Source organism: Protomyctophum parallelum (assembly GCF_964188405.1).
Source record: "Protomyctophum parallelum genome assembly, chromosome: 20".
NCBI classification, from domain to species: Eukaryota; Metazoa; Chordata; class Actinopteri; order Myctophiformes; family Myctophidae; genus Protomyctophum; species Protomyctophum parallelum.
In genome coordinates this window covers 31,507,957-31,533,564 of record NC_139718.1, presented here as the reverse complement: position 1 = coordinate 31,533,564, position 25,608 = coordinate 31,507,957, and the positions used below count along the sequence as shown (strand labels likewise).

The window sequence follows — 25,608 nt, the reverse complement described above, 5'->3', positions numbered from 1 at the left end:
GGAGATGAGTTACTGTAAGAAGGAAAGGTGGCGTTTGCATAGTGCATGACGTGTTTGATCCTCTCTGGCGATGACTGCACTGTAGACTGTTACTGATGGATCTATGTGTCTCCAGCCCCCCATGGGTGAGGAGGGTGGCAGGAGAAGACACCACTCCAACTCGGCTGGCGACGAAGGGAGACGTAGACGACAACACTCGAACCCTACCACTAAACCAACGCAGGTGTCCACCAACAAATCCTCCTCCGCCACTAGTACCACCAGTCAACCTTCTACTGCCCCGCCCTCCAGTGCCACTACCACCACCACCACCACACAAGCCCAGAACACACCCAAAGAAAACACTCAGAAAGCTGCTGCTCCCGCCCAGGGAAAAAAAGCTGAAGCCGGAACTGGTAATGCCAAAAAGGAAAGTCATACGCCAAATAAATGAACGTCCCTCCCTCCCTCTCCTCCCATCTTGCCAACCTTCTGGAAGAAGTAGAGAGATAAAAGATAAGAGTGAGAAAGAAGCACTCAGTCAGCTGCAGAGTTATGAGCTTCAAGAACAGTATTTTCAGTGGCATGCAGTCTAGTTATGAAAAGACTGCTTCAGGATGAATCTTAACTTTAATCTCATTGGATTTCATTGAGTGAGTTTTATTTTATTAAAGCAAGCATAGACACAGGCGGGCTTGAATGAAGTTATAATTGTGCTCGACAGCTCTTAAAATGTTTACAAAAAAAAGAAGATATATATATATATATATATATATATACTCCCGGCTGGGTCGCCTGAGTGAGGGGTATGATGTTGAGAGACCCGAAACCCCGTTGACCTCAGGATACATCACTGAGGATACGTCCCAGGTGCATCCATGCGATGTTTTTTAGTTATAGTTATATATATATATATATATATATATATATATATATATATATAGATATATAGATAGATATATATATATAAATGCATTCCCTGCATTTCACCTTTATTTTCTCTGATGCCATACATTTCAACAAGTGTCAAGACCTTGTTGACATTCGGATCTGTACATGGCGCTCTGCAGCTCAACGTGTTGGAATGGTGCAGGGTATCCTGATTGGCCAAGATTAAGAAATGGATATAGAGTATTTGTTTAGTGCCTTTGATTTGAGCCACGACGACGAATGACGTTGCTGACAAAATTGTTCCATTCTGACAGTGTTTCTCCCGTCTTAATTGTTATTGGGAGTTTGAAGGTTATTGTAACTGACACTGCTTGCAGCATTTCTCTCTTATTAGTGAGGCACATAGATGCCTTTCCAGAGCTGTTTTTTCTATTTTGTTTGTTCTCACAATGACAATCAACTAAACAGCTGCAGTCATAGGCAATTGAAAGACTTGACTCTTAGCTGCTCCTCAAAGATAACAGATTTGTTATTTTTCATTGTGACCATCAATGCATCATAATTAACTTGAAAAGGTATGTAAAGTTTGTTTTTAATTAAACACCCAGCGAGTTGAGGGATAGTATTGACAAACATAATTTGAAATGGTCATCTTTCTGGGAAGCTTTAGTTAACGTCCAGTTTTAAATCCGGAAGTAGTATAATTTATTGTGTTTTTTTATTTTATTGGATTGATGATGGTATAGTTTTAGGTAATCATTTGAGTTTTTATGCCTTTTTATGATTTAATGAAAAGGAAATATTTCAAGTGAAATGGGTGTGAGGCTGTGAGCTAGCAAAATCAAGTATATTTTTAGCTTTATGTGTACTTCATATCTTATGTTTGAGATTTGGTGCTTGTTAGCACTTTAATTGGCTATTTGACCTGCCTTCATGACCGGATATACAAAAAAAATTGCTTTGGACTTAAAAATAAATGTACATACTATATAAAAAATAATAACAATAATTTGCTATTCATCTTTTATTTGTCATTGAATTTAAAACTTGATGTGTTTTATTGGTAGTGTGGTTTTTGAGTGTGCTTTAGAATGAAGCTATGCATGTTATTGCCAGAGTTTCATGTCCTGAATTGTAAAATGCTAAAAAAATAAATATATAAAGTAACAAATGATTGTGTAAAACTTGACTTATGTGATCTTTACCAACCAGTTGATTAAGCCCTCTTTCTTTCATTGCATATTCCCCCATCTTATTTTCTTGCCGTTCACTTGCAAGTCTCCTCTTGCACTGCTCAGCCTGATCAGCAGGTCGAGTCTGAAAAGTTGAGTTCAAAAGGAAAACCGATGAGTGGGTGCGGGATGGCTGAGATAAGCTGTAGCCACATCTACCAGAGAGCCGCGGACGTTTTCTCTGTCGGCCAGCTTCTTTTCCGTTTTTTTAGACCGCTGGTGGATGGAAATTAAGCTCCACCCACACGACTGAATGCTACGGAGGAGAGCGTTTCCGGGAATTGGCCGTCGCGGCAGTCAGCCGCGGGGGTGGAGCTTAATTTCCATTTACCAGCTGTCTAAAACGGAAAAGAAGCTGGCCGACAGAAAACGTCAGCGGCTCTCTGGTAGATGTGGCTACAGCTATGGAGAGTATGCACATGCATGATTTTCCCATCAGGACACGCCCCCCTCATCTAGACTGAGTGGCAAAACATTGAGCAGCATGGAGTGTTGGAGTTTGGAAGCGCTCGTTGGAAATCACTCAACCGTCCTGCGTACCACCATGTCACATAATGCAGGAGGCAGCAAAATGTTGTGTTATTGAAAACAAGCACTGGTGGGCGGTGACGTCACAGAGTGCGTTCAGTGTGCCTTATTTACGAACGAACACAGCTGTGACACATTCACACCGGACAACCCCAGCTTCAGGGTAGGGTCGCTCAGTGCGGGCACTCGGCACACCCGGTGCGCAGCGCACTGGATTTTCGAACAACAACGCACTGAGTGCACTGAATAAACGAACGACAAGAGAGCACATCAGTGCGTTTAGGGCGCATTTCCGAACGCACCCTTAGAAAAATAATCAAATGCAGGGCATTTCTTGACAGAAAATAGCTCATAAGGTTTCTATGGTGGATTTTTATGAAACAAAAACTTTGCGGATAGAAAGAGGATAATTCAAGCTTTTCGTACAGCTGCAATGTTGGTGAGTTTAAATAATACGAAGCTTGCGAGGCAGTTCAGTCAGTCAACCTCAAGGGAGTGCATGCCATGCTCAAAGGTGCATACTATACTCAAAGGGTTAACATGCTGCATTACTATGTGGGCGTATAAGTGTGTGCAAGTCTCACACGTCATTCGCCGATGCGGCAGTCAGCTGACCAATCGGGCAGGCTACTTAAGCTCACTAGACTCCATGCTCTTCCTGCCTTCCTCTGCTCATGGTTCCCGGTTGTATGTGATGTTTTCTCCCACCACCACCCCAGCACCACCGGTGGGCTCTGCTATTTATGCTCCCCATGGGGGGGTTATTGTATATCTATCTCCCTGCTCTTTATGTTTTATGTTGTTGCTTAATCGTGCCGAGCAGGGAGAAATCCAGCAGAGCCGAACGCCAAGTCAAATATCATACAGCCCAGGCCGTAGCGTAACGGTCTGGGCACCGGACTGGTAATCCAGTCGCAGTGTGCCGCGGGTTCGACTCCCGGACCCGACACGGCCTTTACTGCATGTCATCCCCCCATCTCTCTCCCGTTTCCTGTCAGCCTACTGTCTGTCCCTTCAAAAATCAATAAAAGGCGTAAGCCGCAAAAAAAAATATATATATATATATATATATCATATACACACTCATTACTCATTCTGTAATAAATATTGCTAAATCTATTCGTGAGTTGTCTGTCTGAACATTGTTTAATGCAATCAGACAGGATTTTTCTGTTTGGATGAATGGGCTGTCAAGGCCAGAAAGTAGTTTTTTGCCACTCGGTGGGCGTTCCCGCATAACTTCCAGGTACAATGATGTCACGCGCATACCGATTCCGTAGCGGTTTCATGGTCGCAGCCTACGTATTTCCTGTAGGCGGACTCGACGTAGCTGCGGGGTTTAAACCCTCACCAGGCGCATCTCTTCCACTACAGTGAATGGCAGAGTGACTGGTGTTAGTTTGCCTCAAACTTTACTCTTTTACCTGCTTTTTACTAACACTAACATTACAAATATGTCCAGAACATCGAGATGAACCTGTGTAGTTTATGGCTGCTCCAACAGTAGTGGCAACATAACAAATAAATAAATACGGAATGTCAAAATATCCACCGTGGTGGCTGAGACCAGAGCCATTGAGTAATGGTTGAGACAAAGCAGTGAAAGGTCCTGAAAGATACATAATTTCAGTCTTACCCAATACCCAATCTTTCTGTTTTATGAACAAGGCTGCTGTATTTTATACCTCATACTAAGCATTTAAAGTATGGGGTATAAAGTACAGCAGCCTTGTGTTAATAAAACAGAAATATTTGGTATTGGGTAAGACTGGCGTTATGTATCTTTCACTGCTTCGTCTCAACCATTACTCAATGGCTCTGGTCTCCGCCACCGCGGTGGATATTAGACATTCCGTTTTTTTGTTTTTTTTTATGTTGCCACTACTGTTGGAGCAGCCATAAACTACACAGGTTCATCTCGATGTTCTGGGCATCTTTGTAATGTTAGTGTTAGTAAAAAAGCAAGTAATGGAGTAAAGTTTGAGGCAAACTAACATCAGTCACTCTGCCGTTCACTGTAGTGGAAGAGGTGCGCCTGGTGAGGGTTTAAACCCCGCAGCTACGTCGAGTCCGCCTACAGGAAATACGTAGGCTGCGACCATGAGTCCCGCTACGGAATCGGTCTATACCACAAGAAGCCAAAACGCCGGCCTAAAATAAAATATACATTTATTTTAGTGTAAATTGTGGATTTCATCAGAATGATTGGTGCACACAATACCTGGAACTTATATAGCGCCTCTCAAATTCTAAATCGCTTTACGTGTGTGGTGGGGAGAGAAAAAATTATTAGGAAAAAACGCAAACTCATAATGCATGTGGGGTTGTTGCGTATACATCATATCTCCTCTGATATTAAATTGGTCAACTTTAGTTTATACCAGTCGGGAAAAAGACTAATTGCTGGGACAGTCAGTGTGTTGACATTTATAAAACTAAAAGATCAAACGACATACAGTGACACAGGTCTAAATAAATGCCTGTTGCAGTGTTGTATAATCTAGAGTTGCTGCCAAAAAAGATTGTACAGTCTGTTCGACTTCAGCAAAGAACTACGGGTCCCTGGCAATGGGATGAGAAGTTATTGACGCGGCCCTATCAGAATAGGGTGTTACATCGCCACCGGCAACCTACCGAATTGTGTGACTTTTGACATTTCGCTGCAATGTTAATACACATACACATCTAATCTACGACCACCTGAAAGGGTTTGCTTTATCATTGTGGGGGTTTTAAATTGTAACAACAGGGAGTTCAGATATGATTATGCATTTAAGTGATCAATTTAGCAAATAATTGCCGAAACTGTAACAAACAGCGACCTCTTGCGTCCCGGAATTCTATAGGCCACTACTTCCGTGTAAGTTTATCAAAAGCTAGTAGGCGTTTTTTGTTGTTTTTTTGGCCGGGGGTGGGTACGGGTAGGTAGGCTCTCTACCGTGCAGTATGGCGGACGATGGAGACAGTTCTAGTGGACCAGTTGACACAAGTAGTGGCGGGCAGGGGACAACAGATGAGTCGGACGGGCTCGGCATAGGCGGGATGTTACTCAATATCAGTATTTTAGTTGTTGTAGTAGCGGTTTGCTATGTGGCGTACCGGCGGCTGGGGAAACGGCTCGGTCTTGTTGGTGTGGACGCGGCGCAGGGGAGCGAGGCCTCCACACTTCCCAAGATGAGGAGACGTGATTTCAGTTTGGAGCAGCTCAATGAATATGATGGACTCCAAAACCCCCGGATCTTAATGGCAGTCAACATGAAAGTGTTCGACGTTACTTCAGGCAAAAAGTTTTACGGGCGAGGTAAGTTTGGAGACCAGTGAAAGAAGAAAGTGGCAGATCGCAGGCGAAGAGCTAGCTAGCTAACAGACAGACCCAGTGTTGGGTAAGTTAGCTCTTCTGTCCCGGACAAGATTTGAGCGCAAACCGTTAGCATTAGCTTAGCTTGTGTCAGCTACTAGTGGCTTTGTCTGTTTTGATGAACTTGGATGGGATGGTGGCTAACAGCTAGTGTAAGTACAACGGACACCACTGCATTGCTTGTCTAACATAGGCGACAAACAGCCTAACATTACATAGCTTTAGTTATTCACTTAACTGCTAGAAGTGCAGTTGGCTTAAAAGTCGTCTTAATTCTGCATGCGAAAGCTAACGAGTGCAGCTAGCCAGAGCTATCAATGTGTTTCGCGTCTCCACACTGCTCTGTATGGCTGTCTAGACCAGCCTGTTGTTTACATCGTGTCCGAATAGAAAACTTTGCAGAAAATGTTTAACAGCATTTTCGACGTTAGAATCGATGTGAGAATAATGCACTCTGCAAGCATTTTGGTTGAGATCTTTCCACAACGAGTAAGAAAGACGTGACATGGAGTGAATAACGTTAGTCAGCAAATGCACTGACTGAGCTACTTTTATAGTCCAGCTGTTACCCAAGTGAGACCTTATTTGAAAGAGTGCTGTCATTAGTCTTCTAAAACGGCATGGCTCCCCTGTTAACAAAAACAAGTTTGCGAGTTGGCGGACCCGCCCATCAACTCGGACAATCTATAATTATCATATTTGGCATAAAATACATTACTTTGGGTTTCCTGTTTCTAGCTCACTGACATGAAAGTCAGACTGTCCTAAATGTAGCTAAACCGAATTAACACATGTTTTGGCATCAATAAGATAATAAACAGATCTAGCATCGAATGTTTTTTTAAATCTGTAAATGATTGCTCTTTTAGTGGAATGTGCAAGCCAAGAGCAAATCTAATCTGGCAAGGTTTAGCGATGTGATAAGACTGCTTTGCTTAATGGATTCTTTGAGACCATGTGGAATACCCTGGGGCAAACTGGAGGGTCCACACAGTTCCATGTTTGAGTCAGATGATGTGGTATATTAAGGATAAGTGACTCCATGAAACAAACTTCAGATCAACCATGGTAGAACTAGGAAAGTAACCCACGTTTTCTGTCCACTGGCCACAGTGGCTGGTTGCTCCAACACATGTTCACTAGTCAGCTAGCTATAGGGCCAGTGCATAGGGAGGAGTTTAACTCAGAACAGGTTATTCTGGTTGCCATTTTTCTGCTAGGCTGCTAGGCTACATTCTCCAGCCTCATTGTGGAGACATATACCATTATAGATATAACATTAAATAAACACTTAACATAACCTTGATCCACAACAGTAATGGGTCTGCCCTGTCAGTTTTTATACTCTAACTTGTCCATTCCACCGCGGGCCGTCAGAATTATGCTTCCATTGTAGCCTTAGTTGTAGCCTTGCAGTGCGTTGACTGTCGGCGATATTAAATACACGCTGTATGGTTTCTTTGATTTGGGTGTCAGTCAGCTGACAAAATAACATAACCTTCAGCAACATTCCCAAACACATGTATACTCTGCTCTCTACCTGTCCTCAAACGAGCATGACATGACAGTGTAATCAAAATGATAATGGTCAGATCGCACACAGACAGATTATGTATTTACTGCGGAGAGAAAACATGTTTGACTGATCACTCATTTTTCCCCTCTCCCTGGTTCCATAAAGATATGTCCACATGTCTTCTCGTCAAGTAAGATGTAAACATTGAGAACTGTTTTGACGTGAGGGGAGGGGAGGTGGCTATCAGGTCAGAACACCCAAACAATTTTGTGAATAATAATAATACCACCGTCGATCCAGAGCCATAGAGTAGAAGAGTTGTGACATGTCAAAGATAGTAGAGATGGAAGATGGTGTACTGCAGTGACAGTGTACACACCAGCGTAAACTTACGAACTACAGACTGGCATCCTACTAGCCTACATGTAGTCTACAAGATGGCGCCCAAATAAGCCGAAATCATACCGAACGCGTCACTATGCTCCCCCCTATAGAGTTCTGGAATAGGGCTGCCATATGGACTAATTAAAAAAGCTTCACTATCAATACTGTTAGGCTGAATATAGAGGGTATGCGTGTGACATCATCATCAAACCAGGAAGTTATGCAGGAATGCCTGAGTGGCAAAAAACTACTTCCTGTCCTCGACAGCCCATACATCCACAAAGAAAAGTCCTATCTGATTGCATTACACAACATTAAACAATGTTAAACTCACTTTGCCTGTTGCTTTGCCACTCGATTTGCCATTCACTTTAAGCATGCGCATACCTTCTATTGGTGCTTTCACAAAAACATATACACACGCACACACACACACACACACACACACACACACTGAGATTTTTGTTAAAATAACTAAGTCTATATAATTAAGTAGGTAAAGGCAATTAAAAGGACAGTTGGTAAATTCTGAACATCACTTTTGACACTTTACAGTAAACCAGCCTTTAACACCGTATCTATGTTCGCCGGTCTTATGTTACCAGTTTACAACCCGCTTACCCGGCCTAACCCCTTTGGTAAGTCCAGGAACATAGAACCTGGAGAACATTGGGATGACCCCGCACATGCCATACTACAATATCCAAAATCAAGACAATAGTCTCTTTATCACAACATCGATATGTCTCTTATCATAACATTGATAATATTCGATATATTACCCAACCCTATTCCAGAATAGAATAAGGTTAAATAAATTAGCAAAATAAAATAATGGTACAGAGGAATTTGAATTTAGTGCGGATTGCAAGTGGTGCGATTTGAGAGCATTTTTAAGGAGAGGGTGGGGGAAGCTTTGATTTGAGTTTTACTAGCTAACATCAATTTTACAATAGAACTGTAATGTAAAAGGATGGGTGGTTAATGTATGCCAAAGTGTCTGCTCAGTATCTTGGTTGACTTCTTTCTAACTATTGCTATATTGAAATAGAACACGCACTGCAGTTGGCTGTATACCAAAGTGGAATGAAATAGCAGCATAGATGTACTACCAAAATTAAAATGTAATGATTTGACTGACATCTGGGCTGGTGGTGATTTATTTCCTTTGGGGCAATGCTTGTCTGGCTCCAAGTTTACCATAGTGGAGCTAAATACTAATTCTCAAGTGTGTGCAGTCACATTTCTATTGTGTTTTATTCTGCCACTGCCACTTGTCTTCTTTTAATTTTATTGCAGACGGTCCATATGGGATATTTGCTGGTCGGGATGCATCGAGAGGCCTGGCAACTTTCTGCCTGGAAAAGGATGCTCTGAGGGACGAGTATGACGACTTGTCTGACCTCAATGCTGTACAAATGGAGAGCGTGAGAGAATGGGAGATGCAGTTCATGGGTATGATTATTTCTTACCACTTTTGGACCCTATGATGGATTAGGACTGCCCCGGTCACTGACCCAGTTTGTGCACATACCAGATCCCACATAGGAACCTACTCATGACATCATGGCTTTAAATCCAGCTCATAACTGTGTTGCATGGCACCTCTCGCTCTACAATGTTTGCCTTGAAAATAACTAATAAACATAATTGGAGATGAATATTTTTTTATATACATTTGGATGCATGCCACATAATCACAACAGTTCAAATCTGTCGGCCCTGTATCACATGTTATACCCCACTTTCCAGCCACTGTCTGATTTGATAAGGGACACATCACATGCATAATTGGAAACATCTTTATTCTACCATTGGGACATACACTCTGCCTCCATGGCAGTTTGTTTTAATGTTTCCCCAATATTGATTCATCTCACATTTCATAGACGCCATCTGCCATATTTATAAGCCAGCTGAGATTCTCTAACTGGCCTCTGCTATATACTCATTCCTTCCAAGAGCAGACAAGCTGCAAAACACAAGGAGAGTCAAGGACATGTCTTTTTAAAACAGGGTTTTTCAGATAACTCAGGATTTAGAACCCATTTGTAGAATCCTTTCTCAGGTCTAAATGGGATAAATTAAGTGCTATTGATGGATACGTTCACAATCGGTCTATATTCACACGTACAACTACTTTGAGTGGGTAGATTGCTCCCTATGTTCGGACAAAACAAAATGATTTAAATAATTGGTGCAACCTCAACTGCATCTAAAACAGGATCACAGAGGTGTAGGAAGTGGAACTGAAACCCATTGGACTGCTATTAAAAAAACACTTGCTGACACTTGCTGAAACCCTACAAGGCCAATGAAAGTGAAAGTGAAATAGCAATTCACAATCAGTGCAGAAGGTGTTAAAAGTGTTTGTTTGGTAAAAATAAGATTGAGAGTATTAAAGGAGAATTCCATACTAAAAGGCTTTCTTACCTTTCTTTGTAGTTACGTCCCCACCAAAGAGGTCCAGGTGTTATTTTGTGCAAAAGCTCCTTATTGGCTATTTCCCCTACCATAAGCCCTAAATGAATTGCATTGAATTGAATGGGAATTGAATGGGGCTATGGGGTGTTGTGCTAATTCGCTTATTTCCATTGCTCAAAATTATAATTTCTTTGTATATATCCTCTCTTCATAATGTAAATAATATCCCAAGCGGCACACTTTACTACTTCTTTCGATGGAAATAAGCGAACTAGCATAACACCCCATAGCCCCATTCATTTCCCATTCAATGCAATTCATTGAGGGCTTATGGTAGGGAAAATAGCCAATAAGGTGTTTTTGCACAAAAAAACACCTGGACCTCTTTGGTGGGGACGTAACAACTACAAAGAAAGGTAAGAAAGATAAGAAAGCATTCTAACATGGAATTCTCCTTTAAAGACAAAGACCTGTTGTACTTACATAATGAGAAGTGTGTCATTATTGTTTTTAACTTAGTCTTTTGTTTTTGGAAGTACTGTATACTGGAAGTTACAATTTATTCCTAATTAATTTGCAATGTGCTTTAATGCATTTTCAAATGCTGAACTTCATTTTGGAATGAAACCGTTAAACAACATCTCTACACGATGTTCTATTAATCTATTTTGTTGAAAATAATGTTATATTGTTGCAACATAATTTACTATAATGTACTTTACTTTCATTTTTCCTACTTTGGCCCTTCATATTAAATGTATTAAATACCACATCTCATTTTTTGTCCTTCCAGAAAAATACGATTATGTCGGAAGGCTGCTGAAGCCTGGCGACGAGCCGTCAGAGTACACAGATGAGGAGGATGTTAAAGACCACCTAAAACACGACTGAAGCTGTTCCACCAACCAATGCGACCAAAGCCACAAACCCAAACAGCTGCAACAGACCGCCCCAGACTCCTCACCCCCTTCTCTCTCCATCTCTCACTCTTTCTCTTTCTCTCTCCCTTCCTCTTCCTTTTTTCTGTCATTGTGCCACTCCCCTCCGCCCCTTACTTCCTGAATCTAACTGGTACTGTAGCTGTGCTGAAAGGAGTGGGGCTTGTGTCTGTCTAGCCCCTCTCCCCATTCCCAAAATGTCATCCTCCAAGACCACCACCAACAGAACAGAAACAAGATTGAGAAACTTTATGGAAGGTATTTTTTAACAATGGTAAGGAGTATGTTGGGAAGCAGACAAAAAAAACTGAAAAATACATAGGGTGTGGGGGTAAATGTTAAATGCGTCCCTGTATGTGAATAATGAGCATCATGATCGGTAACTCCGCGTGCTGGGCAGCGGAGTTTGGTCTTGGCGGTTCAAAATCCCAGTCTAGTAAAAGATGTCAGTGCCGGGCTGAGAAACCAGCGGAGGTTGGTCTTGGTGGTTAGAAAATCAAGTGTGGTAAAAGATGTCACTGTCGGGCTGAGAAACCAGATTATTTCTACTTTTTGGTTTAGTCACCTTGCAAATGAACTGCTTTAGCTTTCAAAAGCTTATCAATCAATCATGTTTATTTGTTTTGGTTGGAAATTTGATTTTAAGTTTATTTTCTTCTCTGTTGAAAAGGGCAGTGTTGTGGCCTAACCAAAGCCAATGGGAGGGCTGTTGATTTTCCTGTTGTGTTCTGTAGTGTATGCACTACTAGTTCTTCTTGTTTGTCACCATGTGATTGTATTTGTTGAGTAGCATAGTGGGATGGAAGGGGTCATAGGATGGGTTGGGTTCAGGGGGGTTGTTCAAAGGTCCTTGCCATAAACGATATTTTGAATCACTTCAGACAGACGTGACGAATAGGTGATTGGGAATACAAAGGGAAGGGCAAAAGGCAGTCCTAATCAAATCGACTCCAATTGTTTACATGCCTATCAAGCCAGCTATAAGTCTGTAGAATCCCCCAGAAAATGGTCAAAGTATTAATTGTGCCTTATTTTGTTTGTTTTATATAGTCCTGACCAGTCTAAAAAAAAAAAGCAGAAAATGTAACACCCTTGTCCTCAAACCGTTTGACATCAATGGTTTCCTTGACTAGGTCCTCCAGACGATTAATTGAAAAGGCATGCATTTGGTCAGTCCACTATGTGGTCCATCAGTCCACGCACTCTCAGACTCTAAAAGGTTTCCCCACGTCACAACTTTGTAAATAGACTGTATGACGTACTCAGTGTTACTGCCATATTTATGTAGTTGATGAACTCCATATAATATTGCTATGTTGTATTGGCCAAACAAAATACCCCATGGTTTATGTTGATTCAACTTCTTCTTTTTTTGTCCTTTTTGTTTGTTGAAGTTACTTTTAAACAACAAAAACGTAGGTGTGACTTTCATAAAGCAACATTGGAGAAAGTGCTGTGGGGTGGGGATTGAGGGATCTGTAGTTCTTTTCATTTTTTTTTTTGGGAGACAAGTTGCTTATCTTGTAAATATATTATCTATCATTTTATTAAAGCATGTGCAACAAATGTGAGCTATGCCGAAGTCCCACCACGTTGTGTATTTAAATGTTGGGTGTGTGTCTGCGCGACAGAGACATGAAGGGATTTGTTCATGCATAATAAATTGATTTGGTTAATATTTGAAAGAGTTACGTGTTTTATTACCATTGTAGTAAGCATTGTTAAAGCATTGTCAGTGCAGAATAAAATGTGTTTCATATTTCTAAATATTAAACTAAAGCAAATAAATAAAATCTTTAACTGGTTTGACTGCAATGAGTGTTTAAGAACTGGTAGGAATGAATAATTAAAAGGTTGGAAACCTGTGAATTTGGAATTGTTTACCAAACAAATGAAATTAATGTAATCTATATTTTACTTTGGTTTGATAATTATAAATTTAAAAAATGTTTCCGGTGTTCCACCCTTGGAGGAAAATGAATTTTCCCCTTCAGGTCAAAATATATGTCGCAAAATTCAGAAACAGGATTGTCTCAAAGGTCATGTCCAACCTAGACGGGTTCTAAATGTCTCAATGGAAGAGCATGGAAGATTGAATACAACCATCTCAATTGTATAGCCTACTGTATATTGTATTAACATACCGTACTTTATAATACAGATTGGACAAAACAATATTCACATTCCACAAAATTGCATAATAGAGCTTTAATGATTCTACTGGGTGCAAGTTACGATGCTGCTATTCTTACCCTCCCGAAACATTGTGGCAAATTTATGATGATAATGTAGGCCTAGGCCTGCCCTACACTGTCCATTATATCCAGATTGAAATAATGCACATTCAAATTTGTGGCAAACCATTCAGTCTTAAAACATGCAGTTTATGTTGATACACACTTTGTGTATCAACAAATGTTATGGGAGATTTAAGAATATTGTAGGCAGATTAACAAGCTCCTATGGCCAAATTTAAGAAAATATGGTGAAGCAAGCCACTGGGTAGCGTTGCAGGCTAAAAATAATTTGCACAGTCTAGGTCTAATGCCTTTTCTATTCAGTCATAGAATTCCTTCCATCATTGTCACTGTCCAGACTCCAGCCCCAATATAATAAGCTCGCAGGCTAGAGACACACACTGCTCCACAACGCCCCTACTCTTGAGCAGGTTAAAACTAGAATTGCAAATGTAAAACGGTCTACTCTGTGGCTCCGTCTTTTGAGCTAATTTAGAACTTCCTGTCTGAGAGCTAGCTAATTTAAGACATCCGGTTGCCTTCAGAATAAAATAAGGTTATTTAATTAATAATTATTACATTACATTATTAGTATTATTATTACATTACAGTTATTGTAAAGACACACATTATGTTTCTGTGTAAAAATAAGTAATTAAATAACATCAAAAAGTTATCTAAATGGATAAATGCTATTCACTGGAGTGAATATTCTATTAAAAACGACTTATAAATCCTAAAGCCTTGTTTATACTTCACTGTGCAACGGTCCTATGCTGGACAATAGCAGATATGCAAACTCACAGCACATCTCATTCAAGACACTGAACTTGCAGATCTGCCATTTTTGAACACACTAGGCTATAAAGTTAACCATTTATCATGCTGCTCTACGTGGCACTGCATTCTGTGACATTAAACCAAATGGCATTTTCCACTCTATGACACTACTGTTCTACATTTTTGTCTAATAAAATAGGCTATTAATTTAATCAATCAAACTGCATTAACTAACAGAGATACTACTAACCAAGCTATCCATGTCAACATGCTCTATAGGAGTCTCAATAACAGGTATAAGTAACGTTTAATGTTTAGTAATGTTTAATGTAGCAGAAGAGGCCATTCATTGAACAGAGTTTTGCACAATTTTAACATCCCAGATCGATTGAAATATGAATCTACTGTGCTGTGCTACACCATGATATATTAAGAGTACAATAACATTCCATTGTGAATAAAAACCTATTAACCACAGTGTAATGCTAAAGGTTTCATCACAGGGCTGTCTGCTTCATGTAATATCATTAAAAGTGTTGTTGGTGACAGTTATATGAGTTGGAAGCATTAAGACCCATTTTAACCCTCAATGGCTTCCTTTCTGACAAATAACGTTATTGTAAAAAAAAAAAAGATTCACGCGTTCATATGTAGCTATTTTGCATTAGAAGCGGATGGGACCAAGGGACCCGGATGTAACGTAAGAGGACTACAATAGATTCGCGGTTAAATCTCGCGGGCGTGGCCTCACACCGGAAGGAAGTGCCGCCGCCCTCAAATACGGAAGAGACGCGTGGAGGTAGGTTTGGTCAGTGTTTGTTTGGAACGTGCCACGTCACCATCGCGGGTCCGTCTTCGGAGCAAGTAAGTGATTAAATGTTATTTAATACTTAACGCTGTTGTTGTTTGTGTGTTCAAACGTCTATCACTTGAAGTTACTTGTTATGATGTTTATATATGATGTTTGTACGAAACTGTAAAACAGTGTTTCAGTAGCCGAATGGTTAGTGTCGAAGGTTTATAAACAACTATGCCCGGCCTCAATGTTTACTAACCGTCGACAGTACCCACTCGACTACCGAAACACGGCTTTAAAGAGTAGTATTTACATATCTAAACACAACAAGTAACTTCAAAAGTGATAACATGTTTGAGCCACGGACCACCATTTCACATTAATAGACTCTCACAATGGTGGTCAGTGGCTCAAATGGGTCTGAGAGACTAGATGGCCTCAAATGGTGGTCCGTGGCTCAAACGCTGAATAAATAATCGACTAGAGGTGAAAATAGTATTGTTTGGTAGGTAAAAGGACAAACGTTCTGTGAAAATTGGCACGAAGCAACAAACATTCTTTGAAATTGGTGGGAAACGATCCCGGGCACTCATGTTAACAAAGCTCAGTCACTAACCACTATGCTACAATCAGCATTATATAATCAAAGGATCAAAAGTAGCAATCTACTATTGGGGTCAATTTGGTTACCTAAATTAAATTGCTCTGTATTGTGACAGTAATCATTGCTATAGTGTGTGTTCAGTAACAGTGTTAAATAGCTCTATAGTGTGACAGTAATCATTGCTATAGTGTGTGTTCAGTAACAGTGTTAAATAGCTCTATATTGTGACAGTAATCATTGCTATAGTGTGTGTGTTCAGTAACAGTGTTAAATAGCTCTATATTGTGACAGTAATCATTGCTATAGTGTGTGTGTTCAGTAACAGTGTTAAATAGCTCTATATTGTGACAGTAATCATTGCTATAGTGTGTGTTCAGTAACAGTGTTAAATAGCTCTATAGTGTGACAGTAATCATTGCTATAGTGTGTGTTCAGTAACTTGCAACACAGCAGCCAAGTATATGCAGAACACATATACACGCATTTGACATAACACAAACAACAAGACAATTTACATACATAAAGACATGAAGAAAAGAGCAATATCCACCGCTTAGATTATCCTGTGGCTACTACAACTCCTGATTAAACCCTTTTCTATTTATTAAAGAGCTGGAGAGACAGGAATATTCCTGTTACTGAACACACACTATAGCAATTATTACTGTCACAATAACTTTGTACTTTTGCTACTGATGTTTGTGTGCAACATTTGAGCTGGTGTCAAGTCACCTTAATTCAAGTGATAGATTATATACAGGGGCATGCCATATGGTCTACCTGCACAGCCTTTGTGATTACTGGTAGATCACGATGTACCTTTTGGGCACCCCTGCAATACAGGATTCCTGTCCAGAATTGTTTTTTATTAAATATAGAGGGTTTAAGTGTAGGGTTTGTCATGTTGGTGTTCTCTATAACTTTTCGTCCTGGGCATGACGTTAAACTGTCCAGTGTAACTCCAAGTTACATGGGGTGGGTATGGTTTGAGAGTTTGTGATGCTCAGTTCTTTTTTTGCGTCTCGGTTCCTCAGGTGGAAGCTGCATAGTTGGGTTTTTGATGGGTTGGGTTTCAAGTGGCTGGTCGTTTGTTTAGATATTGAAAAGGAGGGGGGCGAGCGCGCTACCTTGTGGGAGGCCATTCTTTTCGGCTTTCCATTTACTCCTCTGGTCATTTAACTGAACATAGAAGCGCCTGTTGTTGAGGAGGCTTTTCCTGACCATTGTGCGGTGTTGGACAGTGTCGTAGGCAGCAGAGAGATCTCTGAATGCTGCTCCAGTTATTTGTTTCCCCTCAAACCCATCCTCAATGTGTTGGGTGAGGTTGAGCTCTGTCCAGCACAGGAGCGGCTGGGACGGAAACCAGCTTGGTCTTTAGTCAGCTTGGTATCTATGAGTGGCAACAAGGCGTTGGAGTAGCAGCTTCTCATATAGCCTTGTAGGTGATGCAGAGGGAAATGGGTCGGTAGCTCTTTGTGGATAATGGGTCTTTGCCAGGTTTAGGGATTGCAACCACTTTGGCCTTTTCCCAGACAGAAGGGATGGTTTTCTGTGCTATGCATGTGTTCAGCATCCCCACAAGCCAGGTCTTTGCGTTGGGTCCCAGGTGCTGTAACATTTCTGCCAGTAGGTCATCAATCCCTGCTGCTTTTCCGGGTTTCAACTTTCCCATTGCAGTTTCAAGTTCTTCTAGGTCGAAGGGTTTGGTTTGAGGGCTGGCTGATTGTGGTTGGTCTGATACCACTGTGCGATGGTATTCTCCTGTGGGTCGGTGGCGGTCTTGGTCACAACTGGTGGCCAACAGTTGTAACCAACACCGCCACCGACCCACATAGAATACCATCGCACAGTGGTATCAGACCAACCACAATCAGCCAGCCCTCAAACCAAACCCTTCGACTTAGAAGAACGTGAAACTGCAATGGGAAAGTTGAAACCCGGAAAAGCAGCAGGGATTGATGGCATACTGGCAGAAATGATACAGCACCTGGGACCTATCGCAAGGACCTGGCTTGTGGGGATGCTGAACACATGCATAGCACAGAAAACCATCCCTTCTGTTTGGAAAAAGGCTGGAGTAGTTGCAATCCCTAAACCTGGCAAAGACCCATTATCCCCGAAGAGCTACCGACCCATTTCCCTCCTCTGCATCACCTACAAGCTCTATGAGAGGCACTACAATTTCTGAACAGACTATATTTACATCAATATGTCTGGGTCCCCACCTACTCACTCAGGGTTGACGTGTCACACCTGCAGTGATGGGAGGGGCACCAAAATGTGGTATTTTGATTGTTTAATGGGGGCACTCCCTTAGTATAAAAGTGTATGTTTTGTGTACACATGACCTGATGAAGATCAAATGGATCGAAACGCTGTCAGTATTTCAACAAAAAACGTCTTTCTTATACCTGTGGTGTGCGGGCTCCATCCAATACCTACACCAGTTGTGATGCAACAGAGTTTGCTGTGACCGTTGTGAATTATGGGTGGTGTGGTTTTTGCCAAGACGGTGGATTGTGGCCCATGCCTTCCTGCTGTTATTTGACATGTTGGTGTTCTCTATATCTTTTCGTCCTGGGCATGACGTTAAACTGTTCCGTTCGAGAGGACCAGCGACCCTCGAATGTAAACGGCCACGAAAGGAAATTATGTGTGTGTGAGGTGTTCTCTATAGGTTGGGTTTCAGGTGGTTGTATTGTAGTAGCTTGACATTTCTTGGAGGGCACTTTCAAGGACAGACTCAATCTTCTGGAAGTCTGCTTGTTGGGTCGTAATGCAGAGGTTGTCGGCGTAGATGAAACGCTGGCATTAGGCATTGGGTAGTGGCTGGTCGTTTGTGTAGATATTGAAAAGGAGGGGGGCGAGCACGCTACCTTGTTGGAGGCCGTTCTTTTGGGCTTTCCATTTACTCCTCTGGTCATTTAACTGGACATAGAAGCGCCTGTTGTTGAGGAGGCTTTTCCTGACCATTGTGCAGTGTTGGACAGTGTCGTAGGCAGCAGAGAGATCTCTGAATGCTGCTCCAGTTATTTGTTTCCCCTCAAACCCATCCTCAATGTGTTGGGTGAGGTTGAGCTCTGTCCAGCACAGGAGCGGCTGGGACGGAAACCAGCTTGGTCTTTAGTCAGCTTGGTATCTATGAGTGGCAACAAGGCGTTGGAGTAGCAGCTTCTCATATAGCCTTGTAGGTGATGCAGAGGGAAATGGGTCGGTAGCTCTTTGTGGATAATGGGTCTTTGCCAGGTTTAGGGATTGCAACCACTTTGGCCTTTTCCCAGACAGAAGGGATGGTTTTCTGTGCTATGCATGTGTTCAGCATCCCCACAAGCCAGGTCTTTGCGTTGGGTCCCAGGTGCTGTAACATTTCTGCCAGTAGGTCATCAATCCCTGCTGCTTTTCCGGGTTTCAACTTTCCCATTGCAGTTTCAAGTTCTTCTAGGTCGAAGGGTTTGGTTTGAGGGCTGGCTGATTGTGGTTGGTCTGATACCACTGTGCGATGGTATTCTCCTGTGGGTCGGTGGCGGTCTTGGTCACAACTGGTGGCCAACAGTTGTAACCAACACCGCCACCGACCCACATAGAATACCATCGCACAGTGGTATCAGACCAACCACAATCAGCCAGCCCTCAAACCAAACCCTTCGACTTAGAAGAATGTGAAACTGCAATGGGAAAGTTGAAACCCGGAAAAGCAGCAGGGATTGATGGCATACTGGCAGAAATGATACAGCACCTGGGACCTATCGCAAGGACCTGGCTTGTGGGGATGCTGAACACATGCATAGCACAGAAAACCATCCCTTCTGTTTGGAAAAAGGCTGGAGTAGTTGCAATCCCTAAACCTGGCAAAGACCCATTATCCCCGAAGAGCTACCGACCCATTTCCCTCCTCTGCATCACCTACAAGCTCTATGAGAGGCACTACAATTTCTGAACAGACTATATTTACATCAATATGTCTGGGTCCCCACCTACTCACTCAGGGTTGACGTGTCACACCTGCAGTGATGGGAGGGGCACCAAAATGTGGTATTTTGATTGTTTAATGGGGGCACTCCCTTAGTATAAAAGTGTATGTTTTGTGTACACATGACCTGATGAAGATCAAATGGATCGAAACGCTGTCAGTATTTCAACAAAAAACGTCTTTCTTATACCTGTGGTGTGCGGGCTCCATCCAATACCTACACCAGTTGTGATGCAACAGAGTTTGCTGTGACCGTTGTGAATTATGGGTGGTGTGGTTTTTGCCAAGACGGTGGATTGTGGCCCATGCCTTCCTGCTGTTATTTGACATGTTGGTGTTCTCTATATCTTTTCGTCCTGGGCATGACGTTAAACTGTTCCGTTCGAGAGGACCAGCGACCCTCGAATGTAAACGGCCACGAAAGGAAACTGTGTGTGTGAGGTGTTCTCTATCATTTCATTCCAGACTTCACTGTCTATCTCCTGTGTTTTCCATTCATCTTGAGCGTTACACAGTCGTCTGATGTGCGGGGGGAGGTGCCGGCTAGCGCATAAAGGCACGGACGGGACAGGTGTTGTCTTGACCCATCCCGTGATGATGCGACAGGTGTCATTTAGGGCTGTGTCGACCAATTTGGTGTGACGTGATCGGCTCCAGCTTGAGCAGGCATACTCTGCTGTAGAGAAAGACAGGGCCATGGCAGTTGCACGGATTGTTTGTGGGTCTGCGCCCCACTTGGGAGTTCACTAGTTTTCACAGGATGTTATTGTGGGTGTTGACCGTGGCTTTTGTGTTCTCCAGGTGTTTTTTTGAAGAAGAGTGTCCTGTCCAGTGTATCTCCAAGATACATGGGGTGGGTATGGTTGGAGAGTTTGTGACCATCCCAAGTGACGCTCAGTTCTTTTCTCGCGTCTCGGTTCCTCAGGTGGAAGCTGCATAGTTGGGTTTGTGTGTCTTTCTTTTTCTGTCTTTCTTTCTTAGGACGGAGATCAAGGTAGACGCCATAGGAAGGCTCAACACTAGCCGATGCCCCTAGAGATCCATCCCAAAGCTTCCCTCAGGGAGCACAGCAAGCCAGCTAGCCAGCAAGCCTGCCCAGTCAGCCAACGCAGCCAGTCAGCTCCGCCAGTCAGCCAGTGTAGAAAGTCAGGCTGCCAAGCCAGAGCATATCAGCCCTTGCAGTCAGCCATTGCAGCCATACCAGCCTTGCTCAGTCAGCTCAGCCAGGCCTCTCTTGAGGCCTGGCTCTCTGTCTGCCTGGCCCGGTCTGCCCTGCCCTGCCTTGCAGCAACAGAACCAGCCTTTCTGGAAAGCCAGCCATCTCAGAATGCGAGCTGAGCAAGCCAGTGCAGCAGCAAGCCCAGACTAGGTTACCGCAGCCTTACTGTGCAGCCACAGCCACTCAGTCTAGACCAGCAGGAGCTGGCCAGGCTCCAACCCTTGCAGCGCAGCCTTAGGCCGGACAGTCCCCCTGCCTGCACTTTGTTGCCTTCCTGGCCTGTCTGCCTGCCTAGGCGCCTCGGTCTTCCTGTCTGTCTGCCTTGGCCTGCCAGTCTGAAACTGGTTTAGACTAACTGCGTGCTTGCCAGCTGCGCTGGCTTGCTGAGCTCGTATTCTGAGCTGGCTGGCTTGCCAGCAAGGCTGGTTCTGTTGCTGCAAGGCAGGGCGGGGCAGACCGGGCCAGGCAGACAGAGAGCCAGGCCTCGAGAGAGGCCTGGCTGAGCTGACTGAGCAAGGCTGGTATGGCTACAATGGTTGACTGCAAGGGCTGATGTGCGCTGGCTTGGCAGCCTGACTTTCTACACTGGCTGACTGGCGGAGCTGGCTGGCTGCGTTGGCTGACTGGGCGGGCTTGCTGGCTAGCTGGCTTGCTGGACTCCCTGAGGGAAGCTTTGGGATGGATCTCTAGGGGCATCGGCTTGTGTTGAGCCTTCCAACGGCGTCTACCTTGATCTTCGTCCTAAGAAAGAAAGACAGAAAAAGAAACACACACACAAACTCAACTATGCAGCTTCCACATGAGGAAGGCAGGCAGGCACGCAGGCAGGCACAAGCTGCCTGCGTGCTTGCTTCGCCCTCCAGTTGCTGCTCCAGTTATTTGTTTTCCCTCAAACCCATCCTCAATGTGTTGGGTGAGGTTGAGCTCTGTCCAGCACAGGACGGGACGGAAACCAGCTTGGTCTTTAGTCAGCTTGGTGTCTATGAGTGGTATGAGGCGTTGGAGTAGCAGCCTCTCTTGTAGGTGATGCAGAGGAGGGAAATGGGTCGGTAGCTCTTTGAGGATGATGGGTCTTTGCCAGGTTTGGGGATTGCAACCACTTTGGCTTTTCTCCAGACAGAAGGGATGGTTTTCTGTGCCATGCATGTGTTCAGCATCCCCACGAGCCAGGTCTTTGCGTTAGGTTCCAGGTGCTGTATAATTTCTGCCAGTATGTCATCAATCCCTGCTGCTTTTCCGGGTTTCAACTTTCCCATTGCAGTTTTGAGTTCTTCTAGGTCGAAGGGTTTGGTTTGAGGGCTGGCTGATTGTGGTTGGTCTGATACCACTGTGCGATGGTATTCTCCTGTGGGTCGTGGCGGTGTTGGTTACGACTGTTGGCCACCAGTTGTGATGCAACAGAGTTCGCTGTGACCGTTGTGAATTATGGGTGGCTCCCTGAGGTCCTTGATCGCCATTGGGTCCAACAGTGGTCATTGAAGCGTGCACACACATGCACACATGCACCTACACACACAGGGGCACATGCGTATGCACACCTGGACCTTTAAATGAACAACAACACAAAAACTAAGGCACTGGTGTCAGACTTCTGGTTTACCGGAACGGGGTTCAACTCCCTGCAGTGCCCTGCTCAATGTGTTGTATTTCATTCATTGGTCCATGGTCTCAGGTCATTGAGCGGCGCGCTATAGTGTGCGATTCTTCATCATTGTTGAGGATTTTTTAAAGGTGAAAATCAAGGAAAAGCAAAAGGCTATAGTCCATGGTCACGGACCGCATACTGGTCAAGGTCATTTATACTGGTGAAGATCATTTACTAGTCTTCTAAAGGTCATTTATACTGGTGAAGATCATTTACTAGTCTTCTAAAGGTCACTTATACTGGTCAAGGTCATTTACTAGTCTCATGAAGGTAATTTATACTGGTCAGTCATATACTGGTCACGGTCATTTATACTGGTCAAGGTCATTTGTACTTGTCAAGGTCATTTATACTGGTCAAGGTCATTTACTAGTCTTATTGAAGGTCATTTATACTGCTCAAGGTTATTGATCAATATCAATGACCTTGATGACCCCAAGGTCATTAAGTGGCATGCTATAGTGCGCGATTCTTCATCATTGTTCACGATTTGAAAAAAGGTTAAATCGCGGAAAAGCGAAAGGCTATAGTCCATAGTCTCGGAGGGCATACAAAAATGTGTGGTGCTATACAGGCCGTTCTGGAAAATTTGGGACAGAGGTTCATCGTTGGCATCCAGGGAGTGTGTGTGCAAAATTTGGCATCGACCGGGTTAATGGTGCTGGAGATTAGCTGTTAACAAACTGACGGACACACACACACACACACACACACTCACTCAGAGTGCAAAACATACTCTATCCCCATGGCTGTGGCCTGGTGCCATACCGTTATTAATTATTGCCTACAATGTCAATTGTGAAATTACTTTACCGTTGCAATGCAAAATTTACATTTCAACGAATGGACCTCGTAAAACAAAACAAAAACCAAGGCACTGGTTGTGGTACTTCTGGTTTACCGGAATGGGGTTCAACTCCCTGCAGTGCTCTGCTCAATTTGTTGTATTTACATGGTTCATTTTTATTTTCTGCTCATTGTGTTGCCTTTTCATAGATGATAACCCCCAGGTTCTTTAATGTGTTTGCACTCCCTACAGTTAGGTTACCAAGTCTATTTATTTATTATTTCTGTTCACTAGAACTAGAACCAATTACCAAAGTAGGCTTTCTAATGACACAACTCGCCTTTGTTTTTATATGTAGCAAAAACGTTATTTTTATTTACGCCAAAGAGTAGAGGCTGGTCTGCATTCATGCGAGCGGGGAAGTTTAGAGTAACATAGCTCTAAATGAAACGCATTAGAGCTATGGACCAGAGCTAGTAGTCATAGCACTTCATGGTATATGCATAGTTTATATAGTTTCATTATAGATATATTAAACAGAGAGGACTGGAGTCAATTGGGTTATATTATGTTTAACACTAATTTGAAGCTGTCAAAATCTGACAGACTTCTGGCGGCCATGGCCACGCCCACCTTTTGGTAACGCCCACTTTCGGCCAAGCCCACAAAAAGGACCCCCCATGTCATTTGCCAGGCAGGCTCCACTCTCAGACAGATATTTGGCTCCGTCTTATGAGCTAATTTAGAACTTCCTGTCTGAGAGCTAGCTAATTTAAGACATCCGGTTGCCTTCAGAATAAAATAAGGTTATTTAATTCGTTAATTAAATAATTGTCAATGCCCCAAGGCACAGCACTTTTTTGAGCGTTGACCTCAGTAGAAGGTCTGCTGCCGTGAATTTTACACCTCTCCCACTTAGCGGAGAGTGGGGTGTGGTACAGGACATCTCCCCGAACGCGTGGGTATACTGCATCTACAAGTAGTACAAGATAAATTGAAACCATTGACACCTACTTCGATGGTTCAGTTGTCATCTATGCCGGGGAATTTAGCAGCTCTCATTCAAGCGTTTTTTCAAAATCCAGGTCACACATTTGATTGCAAAACAATCTGTGGTGTCACTCAACAACTAGTGAATAGCATCTTACTTGGCCTTAGGAATGCACAATGACCCATTAGATTTTATACACAAACTAGTAGTTTGGTTGAGTATGTGTGGTGTCCACACAGTTGTTCAAGCAAAACATACAGACATCTGTACATTCTGTGCCTGGACAGTTGAAAGCAATTAACAGAACAATAACGGAGGACAATTTGGAAGAAGATGATGATGATGTGGTTTTATGCAATGAAAGTCTAAATTACCAATTCTAACATTTCTACAACAGACATCTGCTATCAAAAAATGTCACACACGGCTTGAAGAAGCAGCAGCGCAGGACTCAACATTTAGACGGAAACTTGAGAAATTCAATCTAGCCAACACATCAGTGTCATTAGTGTCTCAGAAATGTTCTAGGACAGAAGTATGCACCATATTAAATAGATTTGTAGAATACACACTTCGGTCTCCTTTCCTTGGAGATGACCTGCTTTGCCTGAAAAGTCTTAGTCTGTATAGTTGTACTCAATGTGGTGACAAGGCCTTACCATCTACAAAGAACATGTCACAATTCATAGTGCAGCCACTTGACGTGTCACAAAAAGGCATCTTAGACACTATTGCACAAATATTACCTGCTCAATCTGAACAATGTGAAACATGTCAGCAGGAAAAGAGCTTATCAACATATGAAGTAATTAACAGCCCACAGACCTTACTTCTCCTGTTAAGAGCTGGCACAAAAATTCCAAAAACGTTCAATTTATCCTGTCTGTACCACCAAAATGAGTATGCTTTGACCAGTATGTGTGTATTTTTCGACAGGCCACCATATGCGTCATTGTACATCCTTAAAGATCATAAATGGCATATCTGGACAAATGAATCGAATGACACAGCAGGCTATACCTTTGAGCTGATGCAAAGAACATCCGCTCGACAGCACACAAAGACAGTAGTCACAAGTAGTTTCTATGTCGTGTCATACGAGAAAATAAACAGTCGAGAAATAATCAAGTTTCGTCAGGACAAACAAATGCATAAATGCACAGACAGATGCAATCAACGCACACAAGTGACACCCATTCCAAAGCTAGAGGTAACTCCTTGACCTGACTTAGCTTGCGTAGAGAAAGTGATTTCATGTCAATGCCCCAAGGCACAGCACTTTTTTGAGCGTTGACCCCAGTAGAAGGTCTGCTGCTGTGAATTTTACAC

At 42.9% G+C, this 25,608-nt stretch overlaps 2 protein-coding genes across 8 annotated transcripts in view; both read left to right on the top strand.

The window, feature by feature from the left end:
• The window catches only part of larp1b (La ribonucleoprotein 1B), a 35,879-nt gene extending 33,838 nt beyond the window's left edge, over window positions 1-2,041 (top strand). For all 7 annotated transcript variants that reach the window (XM_083792437.1, XM_083792435.1, XM_083792436.1 and 4 more), the window contains one exon: window positions 116-2,041. In XM_083792437.1, coding sequence (XP_083648563.1) covers window positions 116-433 — 318 coding nt within the window. In that variant the 3' untranslated portion in view covers window positions 434-2,041. The remainder of the gene's footprint in view (window positions 1-115) is intronic.
• Window positions 2,042-5,550: 3,509 nt separating this feature from the next.
• On the top strand, window positions 5,551-12,332 carry pgrmc2 (progesterone receptor membrane component 2). The gene is made up of 3 exons (XM_083792658.1): window positions 5,551-5,931; window positions 9,188-9,343; window positions 11,106-12,332. Exons 1-3 carry the CDS (start codon window positions 5,577-5,579, stop codon window positions 11,201-11,203), a joined length of 609 nt encoding a protein of 202 aa, XP_083648784.1. The 5' UTR covers window positions 5,551-5,576; the 3' UTR covers window positions 11,204-12,332.
• The last annotated feature ends 13,276 nt before the right edge of the window (window positions 12,333-25,608 follow it).